This window comes from Hirundo rustica, chromosome 22, assembly GCF_015227805.2.
Source record: "Hirundo rustica isolate bHirRus1 chromosome 22, bHirRus1.pri.v3, whole genome shotgun sequence".
Classification (NCBI taxonomy): domain Eukaryota; kingdom Metazoa; phylum Chordata; class Aves; order Passeriformes; family Hirundinidae; genus Hirundo; species Hirundo rustica.
Window position 1 is genome coordinate 4199433 of NC_053471.1, and position 18857 is coordinate 4218289.

Below are 18857 nucleotides of genomic sequence, written 5' to 3' on the forward strand. Positions count from 1 at the left end.
ATACGATTTCCACACCATTCCATGTGGACTTACTCATCTAGGACCAACAATATGAGGGAAAATAGAGCTTTTCCTAGTTATTTACAGAGCAGTGGTGCTCAATTCATAAACACATTTCCCTTCATACTCTTATCACACCTGATTAATCTCTCATGCACCTCCATGTACTCACACACACACAGAGGTGGGGGCATTCTTTTATTTAGAAAGTTCACACAATTTACATTGACAATCCCAAAAGTTCAGTTGCTATCAGTTGGTATTAAAAAAAAAAAAAAAAAATTCAAGTAAAAAACTGAACTATTCCTGATTTGTTGCCTGAGGTAGGAATTTTACCAAAGCAATATTCTCCAAGGCACTGGGTAAACATTACTGTAAACATGATCATTACAGCTGTCCTTGCTGGTGGTGCATCAAGCAACTCAAGCTGAAGAAGCAGAAAGTGTTAGAAAGGAGAGGGAAATCAGCAGGGAAGATGGCAAACAAAGGTGGGAAAAGCAAAAAGAGCTCTTCTTTCTGAGAGATGCACGTCTGAAGCAATGGCAAGGGGTGGGGGGGGTGAGGGCAGGAGTTTGGCACAGGTGAGGTGGCAGCTCTGCTGCTGGATCACCTTTGGCATTCCTGAAATACACAGATTGCTACCTGCAAAAGGCACAGAGGAAAACATGATCCTAAAAATCCCTTGTTTGGCTTAATCTCCATAGGAATAGGAGCCTATGAGCTCCTGTTAATTTGTAAGAAATGTTTTGTCCCAAGTTTCATTTCCACATACTGTGAGTTTTGGGCCAATGCTGGCCAGAGATGACAGGGTAGGATCAGTGTCAGCCTCTGGCTCATTTTGTACCTTTATCACACTTGATTTGAGTTGAGGGAAGCTTGTAAGGAGTGGGAAGGCAGGAGAGGAGAATTAAATGGGATTATTGGAGCGTGCTTTGTGAGGCTCTGGCTGGGTTACCCAGCCAATCTTGTGCCAGAGACTCTCAAATAGTTCTTATTTAAGAAATTGGAGAAGCGATTTAGAAACAACAGACTGACATGATTGAAGAAAGCAGCAGGTCCCTTCCAGAGACAGCACTAGGAAATCTCATAGGTTTTCTTCCTATTTCTGTAAATTCTGGTTTTGTCGCAGCTGAGGTTATGATTGGTTTTCTTATGGCAAGCAATATGTACAAGCTTTAAATTATCCAGGGTAAACAGCAGCTGATAAAAGTATTCCCAGTTCACTTCTCTCCCGTCTCCTTTTTTGACAGCTTCTGCCAGTTCTGGGACAACAGCACGTTTCTTCTCAATTCTTGGGGACACAAAGAGAAGACAACATTGCCATCAGGAGTTTTTTCAGAATAATAAAGCCTCCATCTTCCTTTCAGAGCCAGGCAGAGCTGGAATTCTTTCTCCATAACTAAGCATATGATTTTTTCCCCCAAGGAAATTAGTTTAGCAAATCTTGTTTGCTTCACACCAACATTTGAAATGGGTCAGAGGGGGTTTTGCCAGAGAGGAGAATTCACACGGGCAGTGCAGTGAGGAGGGGTTTGCTTCCACACAAAGAAAATTGCACAGAAGCAAAGCAGCTAATGAGAGGCAGCATTTCATCTGTCTTCAAGGTTTTGTTCTCAGAACAGCTGCAGCATCCAAGCACCTTTTCTCACAACATATTCGCAGCGGAGCTGACTGCACAGCAGGGGAAGGGACTAAGGCTAAACCTTTCTGATCAAGCTGAAGGCCACGAAGCAGGTAGGTCTGATTAACACTTTGTACATACATGTGGTCGAGATTCCAGGTGCTGAAGAGGATCCTGCTTTCCCTGTTGCTGTAGGGGTTGATGGAATGCTTACATGGGCAGTCATCTCTGTCAAAAGGTCCCTGTGAAAGATGTCACACTCGTCACCCCAGTGTGGTCCTGCGAGTGAACCAGTGAGATCCTGCACCCCACGTGCCCCCCAGCCTGACACTACACCCAGGAAGCTGCTTCCTTCCTCTGATGTTGAGGGAGGAATGGGATCAAACCTAAAAAAAGGGGAAATTTAAGTCAGGTATACAAAAGAAATTCTTCCCTGTGAGGGTCCTGAGGCCCTGGCACAGGCTGCCCAGAGGAGCTGTGGCTGCTCCATCCCTGGAAGTGTCAGAGGCCAGGTTGGATGGGGCTGGGAGCAAACTGGGCTAGTGGAAGGTGTCCCTGCCCATGGCAGGGGTGGAAAGAGATGATCTTTAAGGTCCCTTCCCAACCAAACCATTCTGTGATTCTTCAGGAAGGCTGCAGGTACCTGACAGGAGAACCACCCCTCTGCGGTGCACAGGCGTGCTGCCTCCTCCTCCTCCCTTCTGTCAAAGTAGCACCCGTTGTACTTCACAGATTTCAGTTTATCTGCCATCAGGTCGATAATCCCTCTGTAGGCATCTTGTGCTGCAGGATGAACGTTTGAAATAAAACCACTAACCTAGAGGGGGGGGAAACCCAGCAATCACTCCTCGGTTCCTGTGGCAGCCTGAGGCTCTTTTCTACAATCACAATGTTACACTGTAGAAGTACTTTATATTCCTGCAGCCACAGAATTACTGTTATAGCGTGACATAAGTTACTTCAACAGAAACTTTTACCTCTCTCATGTAGCCCCGCATTCTGCTCTCACAGCTGTGCCGCAGGTAGCTGGATTTGTTCTTGAACCGAGACTCCAGCCCTGGAGGGAACAGGATTATTTTGTACCTGAGCACAGCTCCTGCCCAGCTGGGAGTTCATCCTGGCTTTTCACTGACTCAGGTTGTACAGGTTTTTTAATTTCCCATTTTTATTTTCCTGGTTCAGGACTACCCTGCTCTTAAGCACTTAAAAGGATGTAGAGCATCTGCTGAGAGAGCAGTAGCTGGTATTGTTATATGTTTCTTGTTACTGTGTATATGTGGAACACCAAGAGATTGTGAAAGGAAAACAATTATTGGGGAAGAATTATTGCAATAATGGCTTGGGAATGGGAAGTGAGACTTGCAGAGTGTAAAGAGAACATAAAGCATGGTTAGCTGGCAGAGATGTGCACCTTATCCACATACTATTAGCAAATCATTAAAACATCAAAAATGCAGATTTATATTAACGGGGGAAAATGTATTCCAGAATTATCTTTAAAAATGGAACACCATTTTTTAAAAACATTATCTGATAGTAAGGATGCATTTACTTTAACGAAACCTAAAGACATGTGCTGTGCTAATGGAAGGGATAACTAAACCGCTGGCCAAGTACCCAATCCCACCAGCCAGAAGAGCTCCCAAACTTTGCTTTAAGAACAACAAAACTGACAGAAGTGACTTTTCAGATCAGAGCGACACCTGGGAGCCCCGTAGCAGCTTCCCACGGCAACAAACACACCTTCAAACCATTTCTTGTCGTCTTCCTTGTCCTCGGCCAGGATGTTTTCACTCAGGTTGTGGATGAGATCCGCCAGCAGCTTCTGCCTGTGGGGAGCCCGCTCGTCCGTCAGCAGCCTCCGCGCAGCCTCCACCACAGCGCCCTGCTGGCTGCAGAACGCGGCCAGGAGCCGCTCGATGTCGCTGGCACCTGGGGCAGGTGAGGCAGCACCGGCTGAGCCCCCGGGGCCGGCGCTGCCCCCGCGCCCCCCGCCCGGCCCCGCACTCACAGCCCCGCCAGCTCTCCCCGGGGCCCAGCAGCACCAGCTCCGTCTGCGGCGGCAGCGTTCGGAAGTAGCTCTCGGTCAGCTCCGTGCCGTCCTCGTAAAGGCAGAGGCGGCTGCCTGCCAAGGGAAGCTGCCCCACGGGCGGCTGAGCGGCGGGCGGGATCCCGGCTCCGAGCGGCCCCAACCGTAGCGGCTGCGGCTCCGCACGCGTCGCAGCGGGCAGCTCCGGCCCCGGCCCGGAGCCGCGGCACCCGGTAGCTCCGGCCCCGTCCAGCCCCGCATCTGTAAGCAGCATTCCAGCCTGGCATCCATCGTCTCGTCCCTCTAACGCTCGGCAGCCCCCCGCCCGTCCCGCACCGTCCGCAGTGCCCGGTGCGGTCCGCCCCGCACCTGCAGCAGCCGGCAGCCCTTCCTCAGCAACCCGCGCAGGCTCCCGGCCGCCACCCCGAACTTCTGCGGGCTGCCGCACCCGCGCAGGCGGAAGGGCCGGAGCTGCTCCGCCATGACCGGACCGGTGTCGGGGTCGGGGTTGGGGTCGGGGCCGGGGCCGAGGCCGAGGCCGCTCCCCGCCCGGGGCCGGTGTCGGTGTCGGGGCCGCTCCCCGCCCGGTGTCGGGGCCGGGGCCGCTCCCCGCCCGGTGTCGGTGTCGGGGCCGAGGCCGCTCCCCGCCCGGTGTCGGGGCCGGGGCCGGGGCCGGCCCGCGCAGGCGCCCCGGGGCCGGCGGGGCGGTCGCGCCTGCGCGGCGGGGCCGCGTTGCCATGAGAGCGGCGATGGGGCCGCGCTGAGCCAGGTGGGGCCCGGCCCGGCCCGGCCCGGCCCGGCCCGGCCCGGCCCGGCCCGGCCCGGCCCGGCCCGGCCCGGCCCGGCCCGGCGTTTTCCCCCGCGCTCCCCTCTCCCTCCGCCCCGGGAGCCCCCGAGGTCCCGTCAGGTCCCCGCGTGCTTTGTCCGCCGCCCGTCCTGGCTGTCCCCAAGGAACGGTGCGGCCGGGACCCTTCGGGGCCTGCGCCTCCTGCGGGGTTGGGGCCGGCGGGGGCAGGGAGGGACGGGGCCGGTGTCGGTGCCGTGATAACAGCGGCACGGTCCGGGTGGGCAGCGGTGCTTGCTCCCGGTGCTTGCGTCTCCAGCAGTATCCGCGGTGCGTGCGTGGCTTTCCCAAAGAGGCTAAACTGACCTCGTGCTTTGCTTTTTGTTCCTCTGACTCCAACACACAGAGCATGGGGCAGGTACGGGTTTGGTGCAGGCTGCTCCTGTATGCATTTAGAACTCTTAGTTTCAAGGTCCATCTGGAAACAGCAGGTTTAATTTATTGGCAGGCTGCTGTGCAAGTGATCTAAATCTTCATTTTGCTCAGCACTAATCAAGCCCGCACCAAAAGAACATTTATGGTGCCAATGTTAATTCAAGAGAATATGTATTTGCACTCATCATCTACTGACAGACCACAGGACGCAATTCTTTGACTGTAGTGCCTCAGTGGGTTTTTTGTCATACTTCCAGGGATGAGTTTAAGCTTGAAGGCCGTGGCTGTGACCAGCTCAGCTCCCCAGGATGCCGCACAAGATCGGTTTCACCGTGGTCAGTTCGTCGGGACACGAGGACGGGTTCAGTGCTCGGGAGCTGATGGTTCATGCACCGACAGTGAACGGGTGGCGATCGCCCAGGTACTGTGAGGGGATGATCTTGGAGCACTGAATTTCTGAAGCAACGCATTTAAAATGAGTGGCAGATGTAGCGTGCATAGTCAGAACAGTTTACAGTATCCCAAACCAAACTGATAAAGGATCAAAAATTACTTTAGTCCCATGGAACCCTCATCCTGGGGGAAAAAAGCACCTTGGTTAACACCTAAAGGCGTTGCATTGTATGTAAATAAAGTCCTGGAAAATGAAAATGGGAACTGTTTTAGTTCTTGGCAGTCTTGGAGTCTGCAACTGCTTTGGCTTAGTGTGAAAAGTCCGTTTGACTCAGCACATCTTCTAAACGTGTGCGGGGCACCTGAACATATGCACGCAGTAAAGGGAAGGGAAAAGTGTTTCCACTCTACTCTTGAGATTCTTACAACATTTATAATCTTGGCTTGCAATTAAGGACTTGAAAGTTCCATAATTAAATGTCACTCAGGTTGGAAGTGAAGTCTCCTTTGAAATGATGATTGAATTCAGAATGTGTGTCTCCTTCAGGCTCTGTCAGTACCCCCAGGAAATCATCCTGCAGTTGGTGGAGAGGTGTCGGATCCGGAAGCTGCAGCTGCTCGCTCACCAGTACATGATTGCAAGCAAAATTGAGTTCTACATCAGTGAAAGTCTGCCTGAATACTTTGCTCCTTATCAGTCAGAGAGGTTTCAGAGACTTGGGTGAGACAGAAAGTTCTGGATCAGTTTATTGTCTTAATCAGAAAAGCTTCAGGGGAAAATAATACTCACTGTGGGTTGTGTGGGATGTGGACATGCTGTGTGAGAGAGCCTGGCCTTGTGCAGATCTGTGACAAAGCTGGAGATGCAGATGAATTGCCAGGTGACAGCACACTGCTTCAGTTATGAGGGAGTTTTATACGTGGGGGTCAGAAATCCACTTGTGTGTTTGCATGTATTCTTTTCTTATGTTTTACTTTCTCTTTCCCAGTTATGTCCCTCTCTCAGACAATGAGAAGACTGATTTCAGAGCTCGAGAGTTGAAATCTGTGTACATGGATGCAGTTGGCCAGTACCTGAAGCTGATTTTCCATAAAAATTATGTCAACAAATACAACTTGTACGGGCAGGTGAGTTAGAAGTCCTTACCTGGTAACCCAGGTGACACTTCCATAGTAAAGAGCAGGCACAGAAATCTGCTCCCTTGATTTGCAGAAGCAAAAAAATGTTGGTTGAAAGCTCCTGTGTTTATTTTAGTTTGTTTTAAAGCACAGGAAAGCTCAGTTCTGCTGGGGCTTGTTTCAGTACAATGGAGTCTTAGATTTGGTGATACATTTTCAATGGAGCAGGAGGCACATCTAGCACTCACTGCTTCTCTCTGCTTCTGTATCACCCTCCTGACCACAGGCCCTGGTTTTTGTTCCAAGAAAAGAGTAATGAACTTACACATTTCCATTTCCTGTGAATTTCTGCAGGTTGCCCTGGTAGCTGTGAACATCATTGGGGATCCAGAAGACTATGGCAATGACAGCATGAGCAGTGTAAGTCCAAAGCACCCCTGTCCTTTTACTGGTGCTCCATTTCTTCAAGTACAAGTTCCCGGAGTAGTGGGATGAACCTTTCTTGTGCCAGTTCTGTGCTTTAGCTGAGCTGTGTTGCAGTATTTTTTTTAACAAATATGAGCCTAATATGGGAATACAAAAATTAAATATAATTAGTCGGGACATTCAAATTTTCAGCGTCTCCAGGTTCTCTTGCTTCAGTGTGCCCAAAACATAAGTGCTCTACGTTACAGAGCTGATGCGAGTTGTGGCAAGTCAGAATTCTGATTCACACACATCTGATGTTGGTGAATGTGCATTAAGATTTTTTTTCTTTTCCCACCCTTCCAAAGCCTTCCAGAGAGAAGCTGATAGATCACTACTTGGGAATTAAATTGGATGACCCCGCCTTAGATGGAACTTATCTTGGGTAAGGATGTTCTTTGCACATACCCTGGCAAAACCTCTGCTTGGTGTAAAGTTGTTGTTGATCTCTGTGTCTCGTTAATTCCCTGCTGATGAAAAGAGAAGCCTGTCTTACTGTGATTTACTTTGTTCATTTCATGCTTTCAGAAAACGTGACTCCATTTCACCTCTGGACGATTTGGCCTTTGACATGTACCAGGACCCAGAAGTGGCTCAGATAATCCGGAAGCTGGATGAGAAGAAGCGGGAAGCCGTGCGTCTCGAGTGCTACGACCATGCCAAGAAGCTCAAACAGGCCATTGCAGACTTGCAAAAGGTGTTGTTGGAAGGTCTTTGACACCTAAGTGGAGCAGAGCTCCAGTGGCTCATCAAGGCCTTGCTGTTTGTGTGGAATCGTAACAATTTTTGATACATTTCCCAAAAGAATAATTTCGAAATCAGAGAGCTTGATTGAGTAATTTGGCTGGAAGCAATGATACAAGTAGAGTAAGGTGATTCCAAGGAACGTTCAGTAAGATGATTCCAAGGTGATTTTTACCAATCCTAGGTGGGCGAGCGGCTGGGCCGGTACGAGGTGGAGAAGCGTTACGCGGTAGAGAAGGAGGATTATGACCTTGCCAAGAAAAAGAAGGAGCAGATGGATGAGTACAGGCTGAAGGTGTACCAGCAGCTGGAGCTGCACGACCTTCTGGATACACAGCTGCTGGTGGGTGCTGTTAGTCCAAACTCCAGAGGTTGTTCTTAATAGAAAATGGCAGAGCAACCAAACTTCATTCACAGGTTGATGGAAATTTTGAGATTTACCTAAAGCTTTTCAGTTTGCTGTTTGGAGTGTGGATTTCTCCAACCTAAGACTCTCAGTGTGGTGTTTTATGAACATGCTTAGTTCTCCATAAATCCCATTAAACCATTAAGATCTCAAGGAAAAGGGCATTAGAATCCTGAGTATTTTGCATAATTTCAAGACTATTTGATGCAGATGAATAAGGTGCTTTCTCATATTTTGGAGGCCTAAGCCTCCTCTTAGGCTGGTATCAAGGCTGACTACAGAATCCATGTGATTTTTAATATACATACAGTTATGTAGTATTTTCAGAACAGGAAGTTTTATCATCTCTGCACACATGCACCCACACAGAATTATATTCTGACTGTTACATAAAGCTGCATCCAGTGGGAATGATGACACACCTGTGAGCCAGGTTCAATATTTACTTGAAATCCCCAGAAGTTTGTCCTCAGAGCTATAGCTGTACTGACTGATTTTAGCACGTTTTTAGCCTCGCTGTAAAAATCCTCTTCCCTTTCTCAGATCCGAAAGTCGCTCGAGTTGCCTTTGGGATCTGTGAGTGGCACTGAGAGCCCCCAGAGCTCTCCTGCTGAGCCCACAGACCCTCCCCAAGGGGAGCCCCAGAGGGCAGAGCCTGTGCTGGAAGAGCAGTTGGTGGATCCCACTTCCTCTGAGCGTGTTATTCCCTACCAGTCCCCTCTTTCTCCTCGGACTCAGCCCACAACCTCCAAGGAAGCGTTTTCCAAGGAAAATGTGAGTATTGTTCTTTCTGTTACTACAGGAGCCTCTCAGAGCAAACTGATGTCCAACCTTCCAAATTTGGTTTTTCTCATGGTTAACTGGGGAGTGATGCTGCTTTGATGTGAGAAATTTGCACTGAGGTGAATCCAATTAGTGATAAAACCACTTCACATCTGAGTCATTTTCAGAGCAACAAATTTTAACTCTTCTTCTAGACTGAATTTTTACCTTACGATGAAAGACCTCTCCCGACCGTGTGCAAGCAGATGGATGAAGCTGTGTCCTACCTTGAGCCGGAGGTGACTGAAGAGGACATGGGTGACACTCCAAGGACTGGCAATACTGGGGAGCCCAAACCACTCACGGAGAAGGCACTGAGGGAAGCCAGCCCTGTTGTGGAAGTTTTTGGAGAGACTTTGGTAAAAACCAGTATAACAAACCCCAAACCCAGCAAAACAAACCCATGGGTTATTGTGGTCTGTGTTGAGTTGAGAGAGTTTTTTGTGTTCAGAGTTGCTATCTTGAAATCTGAGCTTAAAGTTTGATCTTGGCTCTGTGGACGCCTGTTTACAGCATTTCTACAAATCTGTAGCTTTGATGATCAATACTTGATATGCTGATAAACAGACAGATTGCTTTAGGGTATGGACCCACAACAGCCATGACTTGCCACTGTCTTTTGTAGGGTGAGAAACCCTCGCTGTGCCTGGAAGGGCTCCGTGAGCCTGACCTGTTAATCCCATTTCACTCACTGCATTTCAAAATGTGTGCTTTTAATAAAGCCAGATTCCTTTGGGAGACCTGGGGTTTTCATGCTTCAGTTCATAAGTTCTTTTGAGGCTGGTTCTCTATATAAATGTTAAATCTGTATTGAAATATCTGTAGGGACCTTTTAAGAGATAGATTTGTTCTGCGCTCAGGTTTCAGGAGCGTATTCCAGAACTTGGTCGTGTCGAGAAGACGCTTTACTGACTGTGTACAAGATGCTGATGGAAGCATCGGTGGACACTCCAAAGGAGGATTTAAGGAACATGCTGAGGGCTGCTGTTTTCCTTGTGAGGAGGGCCATCAAAGACACCGTGTCCTCAGTAAGTTGGGATAGGTTTGATGCTCCAGTGAAGAACTGGCAGCCAAAATTGCAGAACCGTGGGGTTAGGATGCTTTGAACAAATAGTTTATAAATCTACTGTTGAATAAATCCAGAATCAAAACAAAGCCCCTCAAAATTCCTAAAATAACTGGGCAATGTCTGGCATTGAGCAGATGGAGAAAACTACCCTGGACTGAGCCATGAGCTGGTTGCAGTAAATATGCGCTGAAGTTGATCCTTTTTCTTTGTTAAAGCTGAAATATAGTGATGAAGTAACTTCAAGTTTCCAGCTCAAGGGACTGCACTGAGCTGAAGGACATCAAATAAACCTTAAATAAGAAGAAAATCGAGTGGGTTCTCTTTATGAAACAATTTCTGAAGCCTTTCACATAAGTCCTAGCACAGGTTTTTCTGGAAGACAGTTGTCTGAAGTAGCTTCCATTAAGGGTGTTACTGTAATTCCACGTTAAGAATAGATCTTACTGTATTGTCTGAAAAAAGGGCTCTGTGTTATTTTTGCTCAGTGTTCCTTTTTTCTTTTTAACTTAGGTTTTTCAGGCTTCCCTGAAACTTCTAAAAATGATCATTACCCAGTATATCCCAAAACACAAACTAGGGAAGCTGGAAACTTCTCACTGTGTGGAAAAAACCCTGCCAGATTTGCTTTCTAGAACGGGAGACTCTTCGTCCCGTCTTCGTCTTCTGGCTTCAGCCTTCATCCAGGTGGGTGTGTCCCTTCAAATTAGGGAGCTCATGGGTGAGAGACATCTGCTCAGAGTGGACTGTGAGACCAGGGTTGGCTGCTGTGAAGTGTTAGAGCTTATCACAGAACGTTATCACAATTTATCACAGAATAGCTGGGGTTGGAAGGGCCCTCTGGAGATCATCCAGTCCAAACCCCCTTCCAAATCAGGGTCACCTGGAGCAGTCTGGGGGTACCTGCTGCTGCTGCAGATGTGGCTCTTGTGTTCTTTACTGCAAGTGACCTACAGAGATGAGAAAACTCTGCTTTGCAGAGACAGGTAATTGTCCTTACCCTGCATCTGCATGCTCACTGACTCTGTGTGTTTCTAGGAAATAGCACTGTGCCCTGAAGTAAAACCTCTCCAGATTATTCCAGTCCACCTGGTTAAAACATTAAAACCAAACTCCCCAACACACCTGGCAATGAGTCACGTGGAATTGGTGGAATCTCTCTTGACAGCCATGGGCACTGAAAACTCTGGGTTTACCATCAACAGCGTCATGAAGGTAAGAGATTGAGGTTACAGCACATGGAGGATTTTCTGATGGTTTTCTGGGGGCTTGCCTGGCTTTTTTGGAGCACTTGAGAATTCCTGAAGAGGTGTGTTCCCCTGATCAACAGTGCTGGTAATTTTAGACCAGGATGGACAGGGCTTGGAGCAATGGTCTAATAGGAAGTGTCCCTGCCTATGGTGTAGGGTGGAATGGAATGAACTTCAGGATCCCTTTCAACTCAAACCATTCTGGGATTCTATGAAGCAAGATGTTAATATCTGGAAAAAAGAACCAACGGGTTAAAAAGTGCTTGCAAGAACCCGTCTTGTAGGAAGATTTCTCCTGCTGCAGGAGAGTCTAATCAATCCTTAAAAACGTGAGAAAAGAGAGACATAACTATTTTTATAATAATTTCCAGTTTGCCACGGGAGCTCTGGAGCACAGGGCTCATGAAGTGCGTGAGGTGGTGCTGCGGATCATCTTTGCCGTGTACAGGGAGCACAGGGCAGCCGTGCTGGAACATCTCCCGGACGACGCCAGCGCCCGCAGGACCGCGCGCTACAAAACGCTCTTCGAGGGGTTCGCCAAAATCGACGGGAAATCTTCTGAAACTGAAGTGAGGGTGTGTAATGAGAAGCAGAACAGGGCCACTCCAGACCTGGCATTTGGCTGAGTGGTATCCTGATTTCGTGGCTGGATTAGACACAGGTAGCAGAGTGTCTTCGGGTGTGTGGTTCATGTTCCTGAGCGTGGAAAGCTGAGTGTGTTCCCTGTGGTCACTCAAGGAATACTGAGATGGACAAACAGTTTGAAAATGCACTAATGCTATTTTCTGCTGTCAATCCTTGGGAGCAGTAAGCCCAAAGGCTTTGCTGTGTGTTCCTTTCAGGTAGTGCAGAGAGATTTGGGAAGAGGGAGGTGTCACTGTATAACACCCATCACTTCACCAAGCAGGACATTTCCTGTCCTGCATCAACCATGAGTTCTGTGCTGACGTGATTTGCAATCTCTTGTGTGTGAGGGATGGTTCCAAAGCTTTTAGAGCTGACAGAGTATTTCCTGCCAGGCACAGAGAAAAGCAGCAACAGAAGCAGAGAAGCAGAAAAAGGAGGAAATCAAAGTCCTAAAAGGCCACCCAGCAGCTCTAGAGTCACGAGCAGAGGTTGAAGCTGAAGTGGTGAGCGTGTTTCAGTTTAAGGTTTTAATCCTTTGCTCTTTTGATATCATGGACCTAGGTAATGAACATTGGTGTTGTCTCATTACAAAGAGTGAGAAACTCCAGACATACCCTGGGTGACTTTTCTTCTCAGCAGTTCAGCTTAAAATCTGGGGTGTTGTTTTTCCTAACATAGTGTAAAATTTGGATTCTTTATTAGAATATAACAATATAATCATAGCTTTATATTATAAAATAATACTTTAATACAAGAGATTTGCCCTAGAACCAGAAGCACAAATGTTGTAGTGCATTGGCTCCGCTTCTAGATTTTAAATTCCAGACAGAAAGCAGAATATAACGTGTTCCATTTCTCTCTGGAAGGCAAATTTCTGACTTAAATTTCTTTCTTCACTAGGAGAAAGTATCTGATTTTCAGAAGACACAGAATCAAGGTAGGTAGTTTCAAATAAGAGTTAAGAAATGTATATGAATTAAAAGGTGATCTTGGTTTAATAGTTGTCTCCTTACAGGTTACCAGGTGTATGAAAGCCCCCAGGCTGCAGCAGCAGAGATTCAGGAGGAACTTTCCTCTGTTGCAAATTACCTGGATAAGTAAGTGAGATGAGCTTAATCACCTTAAGCCCTTGGTGTCACGTGTGAGCTCCTAACAGTAATAACATTTTTCCAGTAGATCAAAGCTAATACCTTCAGCACTGAAACAATAAAGACTAAAATCTCTTCTAACAGATTTGGAATTATCACCAGGCAATCCTAGGTGCTTTTTTTTTTTTTTTCTTTTTTAAAGTTCTTGGATAGTGTGACTTTGTTCTTTTTTTTCTGAGTATTTGCTTGTGGGATAAGAAATAGGCACAGTTTAATGTTCAGCTGCCAATGCGAAATAAGGGAAAAATATGGTGTGGTTTTGCTGGGTGTTGTATGGGGAGGGCACAGAAGAAGCCCTTGGAAATTCTGGAGCCAGGAAAGCCAGTTTTGGTGAGCTGCTCTCAGAACTTCCATGGAATGAATCATTCTATAAGAAAAAATGATCTGTGGTTGTATTTATCCTAAATTACAACCCAGTACCTGCCCCATCCTGAGCTCAGGTCTACACAGGGAAAAATCTTCAAGATACTGGCTGTTTTTGAGAACAGCTTGGAACAGAAGGAACAGAACTCATCCATTTCTCTCTGATGTCACTGATGTTTGTATTTTTTTCCCAGCTTGTGTATTTTTTGTGGTGAAAGGAGCGAGTCCTTCACAGAGGAAGGGTTGGATCTGCACTACTGGAAGCACTGCCCCATGTTAACCCGATGTGAGCACTGCAAACAGGTCAGACTGAACTTCCCAGAGCTACTAAGACATGGACTGTTGTTATTTTGGTTTAGAGGCACTGCAAGATATTTAACACTTGGGCAGGTGAATTCTGAGCACACCCGTGTGATTTGGGTAGTGCTTTTGGAAAAGAGCAGCATTAGAAAATGAGTTAATAAGTGGACTGAAATGGAATTTTCCCTTTGTCATTTTGGAAGGTGAGACTAAACTGATGTTTTGTTTTTTTAAAATCCCATCCCTCCTAGCTCAGCTCAAACCTTGCTGGCTGTGTTGCAGATGCTGGAGATCGCCAGCCTGACGGAGCACCTGCTGTCTGACTGTGACCAAAGGGACAGCTTTGGGAAGTGCCCGCGCTGCAGAGAGGCCGTGCCCAGGGACGAGCTGCCCAGGCACATAAAGAGCAGGATTTGCCATCGTGAGTAGCTCCAAACAGGAAGGTGGAACATCAGAGATTCAGGCTTTCAAACACAAGGCATCTTTGGCAAGTCAGGCCGCTCGTGTTTCGGACTTAGGGATCTGAGCAAATCCTCAGGAGGGAAAAGGTTTGGGATAAATGCCTGAGTTTTCCAGTGCTTGGCCTCTGTGAATGTGTGTGGGGAGGGTGAGTGGAAAGATTGGAAAGTCTCTTTCATATCCCTGTAGATTCAGCACTGTCCCAGCACAGAAAGGACAGGGAGCTGCTGGAATGAGTTCAGAGGAGGCACCAAGTTGATCAGAGGGATGGGTCACCTCTGCTGTGGGGAAAGGCTGAGAAAATTGGGATTGCCTGGAGAAGAAAAGGCTTTGGGATGACCTAAATGTGGCCTTCCAGTAGAGGCTGAAGGGGCTACAAGAAAGGTGGAGAAAGGCTATTTACAAGGGCCTGGAAGGACAGGACAAGGGGGAACTGGATGATCTTTAAGGTTCCTTCCAATCCATGTGATTCTGGATCCCGAGATTCCTTTTGATCTTGTTTTGATGAAGATGATTAAACACAGGACTTCTTTGGGAGCAGTTAATGATAACAGGGCAGGAACTGGGTTAGACATGGGGTAGTTTTATTCTACTTGCTATGCAAATTCTCCTCTTGGGTCTCTCTTCCTTCAAATTCTGAAATTAGCCTCTCTTTTTAATTCTTACATTATTTTTCAAACAATTTCAGCTGCCAAACCAGAAAATGTGGCAAACCGCTGCCCTTTGTGCCATGAGAACTTTCCCCCTGGAGAAGAGGTGAGGCCACCCTTCACATTGGGCAGATGTTGTTACGGGTTGTTTTAATGTCATGGACCTTTTGAGATATATTAAAATAATGGAGATACTAATTTTTTTTTCATAGCAAGGAGCTCATACTTTGAAAAAGCAGATTAGAGTCCTGTTGATATAAAATCTGTACATAGTTATCATTTTGCCCATGTGACATTGGTTAATTTTGCTGGAGTTGTGCTGTCACTCCTTTGTAATTGACTTTAGGCCTGGAGATCTCACCTGATGGACAAAGATGGCTGTAAAATGAACCGGAGGAGGACATCCCCCATGAACAAAACCATTCTATTGCAGCCTGGTAAGACATGAGTTAATGATAATAACATTTATGCTTTTTACTGTGTTGCCTTTGCTTAAGAAAAGTGTTTCATCCCCAAGAGCTGGGTCTTTGCAACTCATGGTTTGCGTTTGGGTCAGCTGAGTGATAGTTCTTGTGCTGGAGCAGTGTGCTTGGGGAGCAAATTCCCAAAATCAGGCAATAACAGTCATGTTAAAAGGAGGACATGAGCTCAGCTGGTGGGGAAAACTGGCAGATTTGATAAGTTGATCAGTTCAGGGTTTTTTTTCTGCAGAACAGAATGACCATGAATAGAACAATCAGCTGAACAGTGTTCTGGAAAGCTCCTGAATGCTGACACAGGGAACCAGAGCCTGATTTAGCTTTTAGTGTCCAATCAAAGGTTGCTAATCTGATCCTAATTACAGGCTGAACTGAACAGTGAGTGCTGTGCATTGCTTTTCTTTTCCAGTCCAGACTCAGGAACCTGACAGATTTATCACTGAGCAGCATTTTCGCCATCAAAGAGACATTGATGATGTCAGGTGCTGTTTTTTTCAACAGCTGCCTTTATGAAGAACGTGGAAAATCCTTTTATTTCCAGAACACAAGTTAAACAAACTGCCTGCAGCACCAGAACTTTTGGCCAGTCACACCCAAACCTTTCCTCCTTCAGACTCTTTGGAGTTTTTTAATCAGCTGCAAGTTCAGAGTTCACCTGCTCTGAGCTGTGCTCTGCTCTTACCTGCCTGTCACTATTCCAGGTTCCTGTGGAATTGCCCATTCCAGCTGACCTAAAGTGAATCATAGGGGTTAAACTCAGCACTTTCTGGTGTTAAACTGGGTCCCCAGTCCTGTCTGTCTGTCCTCAGCTTTGCTGTTTGTACTGGCTGATGTGATGCCAGTCATTTGTTGGTTTGTTGCTGCTTAAAACTTGGAACAGAAGCAAATCCTGTCTGGATAAGCTGTGATTCCAGAGCTATTTTCCTAGAGATAGGAGAGGAACCCTGACCATTCAGTCTGACCACTGCTGGTGTGGAACATGCTGAGGCTCAGTGCCTGCCATCTTCTGGTTGCTTCAGTCATTCAGACTTAACAGATCTTGGGAATCAGAACAGTGGATTAAATTCCCTCCTGGGACTGGATGTGATTGCAATAATGATCTCTGTTTTTCTCTTCACAGCCAAAGTAGGTGGCCACTATTTAAGGAAATCTGGTACTTCAGGAGCAAAGTTTCAACCTCCTTCAATAGGAAGCAAGATCAGAGTCCAAGGAGGCCCAAATAAAAGCACTAGCAAAACATACTCAAAGCGATGACAGGACAAGTATTTCTTCCTTTGTCTGAATAACTGGGCACGTGGCTGTTGAGAGCTATTTAAAAATTGTGAGCAACTTGTATCATCTTTTGTGTGGGCTGTTTTTAGCCTTGAGCAGTGCCTGGTGTGATCCCCACGGCGTCGCTGTCACTGCAGCACCGGGCTTTGCTCCTAGGAATGCTCATGTTGGAAATACTAAATGTTCTGGGACAAAAACCTTATTTTGACAGATAACGGGTCTCTTTTCCAATCTCATGTCTGTAATTTAATGGGTTCAAACACATAAATTATGTCAGGGGAGAGATGTCACTTCCCTGGGTCCTCCGAGGTGCTCAAGGAATGGAAGCCACACGTGGGGGAAGCTTGGCCTTCGGTATATGTCAGATTTAGAGTTCTGAATAAATCTCTGCTACAGCAGAGCTGTACCCAAAGCACAGCTCAATCCCAGGAATTAGCACCAAATGGAACAGCCAGAGGGCTGGTTGGATGTTTTCCTGTGTTGTGCCACTGTGCAGGAGGGGACAGGACATTGTGGCCTCTCTCACTGTGCACCAAGTGCCTTATGAGCCCATGTGGCAGGGGGGTTAAACTAAACCCCCCAAGTCTGTATCCCCAGAAATGGCCACTCACATAAAACGAAAAAATAATCTTGGTTGAACCCTGAAGAGCTTGAATTAGTAAATTTAGATGTTTTTGCCCGCTTTAGTGCACTTCCAGCTCAAATACTGAGCTTCTTTAGTTAGATATTGATTAAAATAACCGTCCACAGACTGGAGCACGTGTCTTTAAAAGCTTCAGAGAGACAACGTCTGTTAAGACTCAAGGCATGAAGCTTTGTACCAAAGCAGCAATTCTCACATCTCTACCTGTAACATTCCAGCTGTTGCTGTCCATTGTGGAATTGGTACTTTGGGCACAAAGATGAGTGATCATGATAATATGAGGGGAAATTGGGGGGGTTTTGCTCCCATGGAGTGACATTGTGGTGTTGTTTTGTATATACAGAGCTGATTTTGTAATACAGTTTTTCTAGCTTGCCAGCAGCCTGCCTACCAGCTTATGGATTTTCCAGGTATATCAATGTGTTTGGATTTCAAAAATATTTGTCTAATTGTTTCTCTAGCTCTTCCAAATACATAGCTCAATAATTGCACACACATTAGGAACATACATATAGGTATTTTTATTTTCCTTTTAGTGACATGGGTTCCTATTTGAGAGCCTGATTCTGTATGCTGAATAAACAATAAACATCTCAAAATAACCATTGATCTTGCTCAGAAGTGTAAGGATGAAAACTATTCAGTGGAACAGTAAGGAATTAACTTGGCAGTGATAAAATGGCAATTTTTCAGAATGTGAAAGGATCCTTTTGGACTACACTAATACCAGCAGAGTCGTGTTTAAAGGTGGATTTACCAGGGTTGCTCCTTAATTAACCACCTCTGTTGCTGCAGTGGCAAAATAAACACTGGAGTGGAAAACACTGAGGTTTGGTGCTGTGCCACCAAGTCTTGAGCAAAATATTCCAGAGAAAATCCATTGCACAGGTGCAGGTCTGGGCAGTGAAACAAGGTGTGCAAAGTGTTGGACTGGAACCTGGGTTTAGCAACAATGGGGCCTCAGTAGGAAAGCACGGAAAGAGTGTGATCCTGAGCTTGGGGCTGGTTTCTGTGTGATCTCTGTCCGTGTGAACTGTCAGCGGAGGTGTTTTCACATGCCACTGCAGATGATTGCAGAGCAGCCCCTGTCCATGCAGGCAGGAGTTGATCTCACCCCAAAAGTCCTCTTGGTGTTCCACCACCCCAAGAGAGCAATTTATAGTGACTGCATGTTCCTAAGTGCTGGGTGAACAAATCAGATATTGAAATCTGGGAGATTTTATCAAGCAAATGAGTCACTTGTATATTAAATGTCAGTTATTTTTATTGCACATATTTAATAAATTACTTTAGCCACTCTGGAGGGTACGTCTGCATTTTCCACCCGCTACAATGATAATCGGTACAGGGTGGGATGAGGCTGTGGTTCCTGCAGCACCTGTGGGTACCTGTGAGTGCTGTACCTGTGTGAGCCCTGCCTGTGGCACCTGCACCGGTGTGTGCTGTATGTGTGTGAGCTGGACCTGGACCCGTGTGACTTGTACCAGTGTGTGTTGTAGCTGCGTGAACTGTACCTGTGTGTGCTGTACCTGGACCTGTGTGAGCTTTACCTGTGTAAGCTGTACACGTGTCTGCTGTATGTGGACCTGGGTGAGCTGTACCCTTGTGTGCTGTACCTGGACCAGTGTGACCTTTACCTGTATAAGCTGTGCCTGGCCCCGCGCGGCACCGCTGGGGCACACCCGCGGCTCGGCAGCGATGCGGTCCCGCGTTTTGCCCTTGTTATAAGCTATCCATCACTGCATCCAGGAGCAGCGCCCAGCCCCGTTCCGGCAGGCCCGT

The 18857-nt window shown here is 47.0% G+C and overlaps 2 protein-coding genes across 7 annotated transcripts; one reads left to right on the forward strand and one right to left on the reverse strand.

Moving 5' to 3' along the window:
• Positions 1-185: 185 nt before the first annotated feature.
• On the reverse strand, positions 186-4158 carry DFFB (DNA fragmentation factor subunit beta). Of its 2 annotated transcripts, XM_040084376.2 has the most exons (7): positions 4020-4158; positions 3633-3759; positions 3365-3553; positions 2599-2678; positions 2265-2438; positions 1763-1863; positions 186-1291 (listed from the first exon to the last, which is right to left on the reverse strand). In XM_040084376.2, the coding sequence occupies exons 1-7, from the start codon at positions 4131-4133 to the stop codon at positions 1075-1077; spliced, it is 1002 nt and encodes a 333-aa protein (XP_039940310.1). In that variant the 5' UTR covers positions 4134-4158; the 3' UTR covers positions 186-1074. The 2 variants fall into 2 exon arrangements, with proteins under 2 accessions (XP_039940310.1, XP_039940309.1); XM_040084375.2 differs by lacking the exon at positions 4020-4158 and having other exon boundaries at positions 3633-4000.
• Positions 3545-17676, forward strand: CEP104 (centrosomal protein 104). Of its 5 annotated transcripts, none has more exons than XM_040084374.1 (22): positions 3545-3562; positions 5127-5290; positions 5810-5983; positions 6252-6390; positions 6736-6801; positions 7155-7231; positions 7375-7543; positions 7775-7933; positions 8540-8770; positions 8974-9177; positions 9679-9846; positions 10398-10571; positions 10923-11099; positions 11506-11709; positions 12154-12264; positions 12662-12698; positions 12777-12858; positions 13467-13575; positions 13855-13993; positions 14720-14787; positions 15028-15118; positions 16281-17676. In XM_040084374.1, the coding sequence occupies exons 2-22, from the start codon at positions 5178-5180 to the stop codon at positions 16412-16414; spliced, it is 2826 nt and encodes a 941-aa protein (XP_039940308.1). In that variant the 5' UTR covers positions 3545-3562; positions 5127-5177; the 3' UTR covers positions 16415-17676. The 5 variants fall into 5 exon arrangements, with proteins under 5 accessions (XP_039940308.1, XP_039940302.1, XP_039940305.1 ...); XM_040084368.1 differs by lacking the exon at positions 3545-3562 and adding an exon at positions 4342-4419; XM_040084371.1 differs by lacking the exon at positions 3545-3562 and adding an exon at positions 4520-4606.
• Positions 17677-18857: the final 1181 nt, after the last annotated feature.

Excerpts from the sequence above, each read along its gene's own strand:
- DFFB (XM_040084375.2), bottom strand. The coding sequence starts at position 3,924 with ATGCTGCTTACAGATGCGGGGCTGGACGGGGCCGGAGCTACCGGGTGC. Across the intron at positions 3,554-3,632 it reads CGGGGAGAGCTGGCGGGGCT|GTGCCAGCGACATCGAGCGG; the intron begins GTGAGTGCGGGG and ends CACCTGCCCCAG. Across the intron at positions 2,679-3,364 it reads CGACAAGAAATGGTTTGAAG|GGCTGGAGTCTCGGTTCAAG; the intron begins GTGTGTTTGTTG and ends TGTTCCCTCCAG.
- CEP104 (XM_040084374.1), top strand. The coding sequence starts at position 5,178 with ATGCCGCACAAGATCGGTTTCACCGTGGTCAGTTCGTCGGGACACGAG. Across the intron at positions 6,391-6,735 it reads AATACAACTTGTACGGGCAG|GTTGCCCTGGTAGCTGTGAA; the intron begins GTGAGTTAGAAG and ends GAATTTCTGCAG. Across the intron at positions 7,232-7,374 it reads TTAGATGGAACTTATCTTGG|AAAACGTGACTCCATTTCAC; the intron begins GTAAGGATGTTC and ends TCATGCTTTCAG.